At 37.6% G+C, this 2894-nt stretch overlaps 1 protein-coding gene across 1 annotated transcript; it reads left to right on the forward strand.

The window, feature by feature from the left end:
• Positions 1–382: 382 nt before the first annotated feature.
• On the forward strand, positions 383–2639 carry LOC107634500 (putative glutamate carboxypeptidase AMP1). The gene is made up of 8 exons (XM_088508997.1): positions 383–437; positions 510–883; positions 1153–1395; positions 1587–1739; positions 1839–1907; positions 2035–2122; positions 2358–2441; positions 2554–2639. Exons 1-8 carry the CDS (start codon positions 383–385, stop codon positions 2637–2639), a joined length of 1152 nt encoding a protein of 383 aa, XP_088365123.1.
• The last annotated feature ends 255 nt before the right edge of the window (positions 2640–2894 follow it).

The raw sequence follows: 2894 nt of genomic DNA on the forward strand, positions 1-2894 counted from the left end.
TCACTAATTTTTTCCATTCTTATCACTACTGCAGCAACAAACTTGTTGAATGGCATACCAAACAGCATTGGAGGCCTTTCACGTCTAATTCGTCTTGATCTCCACCAGAACAGTGAGCTCTTTGATGTTATTCACATATTCTTAGAAGTTAAACAGATTAATATGGAATTAGAATGCTTACATTGGTGCCTAGCTAGAACATTCGGAACCAGTATAAGTAGAAATTGAGAGAACAGTTAGATATTCTGGCATATTTTATCAAAGAATGGTAAACCTGTGACAAATTTCTGAGAGTTTGTGATAGATCTTTAGGCTAATTATTAATCACATTGCTGTTTTTATTTTGAAATTTTAGATGCAGACTCAAGCATGCCACTAAGTGATGGATGAAGCAGAACAGGAGTACAAGAAGTTTTCCAAACGGATCACTGAAAGCCGTGAGGCAATGAAGGTTTTCATCTCTTTGACTAACGTTATTTGATCTGTGATTTGGAAAAAAAACTGTTAAGACCATGGCGATGGGTTAGGGAGGGGAGCGGTGGTTGAGAAAGCTGAAGAGAATGGCGCGGTGGCAGTTCTGGTTTACGGGGACGGTGATACGTGGCGTGATGGGTTCGAGAGAGGTCACGTGATGAGGGGTGTGGGGGACCCTTTGAGTTCTGGTTGGTCTGGTGTTGATGGCGGTGAAACCTTGGGTTTGGATGATAGTGAGGTTTCGAAGAGGTTCTCCGAAATTCCATCTTTACCCTTGTCTGCTGAGGTTGCTGAGATTGTTTTGGGGTCCTTGGGTGGTGCTCCGGTGCCCCTTGAATGGAGGGGTACCCTAGGATCTAAGGTCAGGCACGTTGGTCCTGGTCCCACCATGCTCAATTTCTCTTACCAGGTTGGTGTTTTGTTTTGTTTGTACCTTTGTTTCATAACTGTAATTGGAATTTGACTTTTTTTCACTTTTGAGTCTTCCTTCAGAAGTGTCATTTTTTGAGTATTGACTTTTTTTCATTCACTACAAATCGGGAAATTTGACATGTTTTTCATACCTTAATTTCTATGCATTGTCAAAGTAGTTTTAGACATGTGTTGGATTTATGAAGTTCTCTTAGTAGTTCTTTAAAGGGAAGCCTTATGATGAAGTTTGGTGTGTGTATTTTGAAGGGAGAGAAGAAAGTGGCAACTATTCAGAATGTGTTTGCTGTGATAAAGGGTTATGAGAAACCTGATAGGTATGTGTTGCTTGGGAACCATAGAGATGCATGGACTTTTGGTGCTATTGATCCAAGCAGTGGGACGGCTGCCCTGCTCGACATTGCCCAGAGATTTTCAATTCTGTTAGGTTCCGGTTGGACTCCGAGGAGATCTATCATTCTCTGCAGTTGGGATGCTAAGGAATTCGGAATGGTAGGTAGTAGTAATTCCTTATTCACTCATTTTAACTATGATTCCCTTTAAGCAAGCAACCTCTTGAGTTTGTGGATGTTTCCAGCTCGAAGAATGAATCGAAACATGGTCAAGTTCTTTGCTTTTAATAATTTTGCTTCCTGTAATAATATGATTTGGAATCATGAATGAGGTTAATGTGTTTTATGTAGATAGGATCCACTGAGTGGGTTGAACAAAACCTTATCAATCTGAGTCCCAAAGCTGTGGCATACCTTAATGTGGACTGTGTTGTTCAAGGGACTGGCCTCTTTGTTGGCTCAACTCCTCAGCTAGATAATCTTATCGTGGAGGTCACAAAGAAGGTATCTTTCGATCACTTTAATTTATAAATGCATTTGCATACATAATAAACTTATATATCATAATACCTGAACATCACTTAGCATTTGCATTGATTTCAGGTCAAGGATTCTAATTCTGAGGGTGCATCAATATATGAGAACTGGGCTGTCACTGGTGAAGACTACAATGTAAAGCTTTTGTTACTACTGCCAAGTATTTGTTTGCATTTGATGAAAAATTTTATATATTGTATCATATTAATGTGGATTTTGCCAAGGTTTGTTTTAAAAAGTGTGGTTTTTCGGTGGATTGCAGATTCAAAGGCTTAGTGCAGTTGATTCTGATTTTGCTCCATTTGTGCAACATGCAGGGGTTCCATCTATTGATGTTTATTATGGAAGAGGTAATTCTTTTTAAACTTATGAAGCCATTTACTATGGTTATACCATCTGTTATTGTATCTCTTTGGACATTGATAACCAGAGGCTAATTTAAATCAACCAGGTTCCAAATATATAAGACCACTCCCTAGATTCTTTAATTTTTGTAATACAAAATTAATTGTTTCTAACATAATATGCCTAAATATGTCATGTTCTATAAAATGTATTGTAATAATCCTACACCACTTCCCCCAGATTTTCCTGTCTATCACATGGCTTACGACTCGTATAACTGGATGACAGAGTATGCAGATCCATTTTTTCAGCGACATGTTGCCGGTTAGATTTCTCATCTAATTCCTGGCGATTTTGAGTGATTTTCTTATTGGTAAAATATTGTTAATTTCATTTGGTAATCTCAAGATGTATCTTCTGTTCTTTGTTGTATTAGTTACTGGAATTTGGGGACTCCTAGCCCTTCACCTGGCCGACAATTCCATTCTTCCCTTCAATTACATTTTCTATGCGAATCAATAAACAAGTGCCACTTGTGTACAATCATAAGACCATGATTGAAACCAAATATTACTTTCTTAAATGCTATTTATATCTCTTTGATTTCATTATATTGTCTTGGAGGGAACAAAGTTAAGGCGGTAAGCAGTTCTAATCTGTTCAAAATTTCTATTTTTCTATTTATATTTCTCTCTCAATTGTTTCTTTTGCAACAAGTTCAACCATTAAAATAATATTTTTAAGTTGCTTTAGTTTCTGTTCTCAGCGTGAGCTCTC

This window comes from Arachis ipaensis, chromosome B3, assembly GCF_059453495.1.
Source record: "Arachis ipaensis isolate K30076 ecotype BB chromosome B3, ASM5945349v1, whole genome shotgun sequence".
Taxonomy (NCBI): Eukaryota; Viridiplantae; Streptophyta; class Magnoliopsida; order Fabales; family Fabaceae; genus Arachis; species Arachis ipaensis.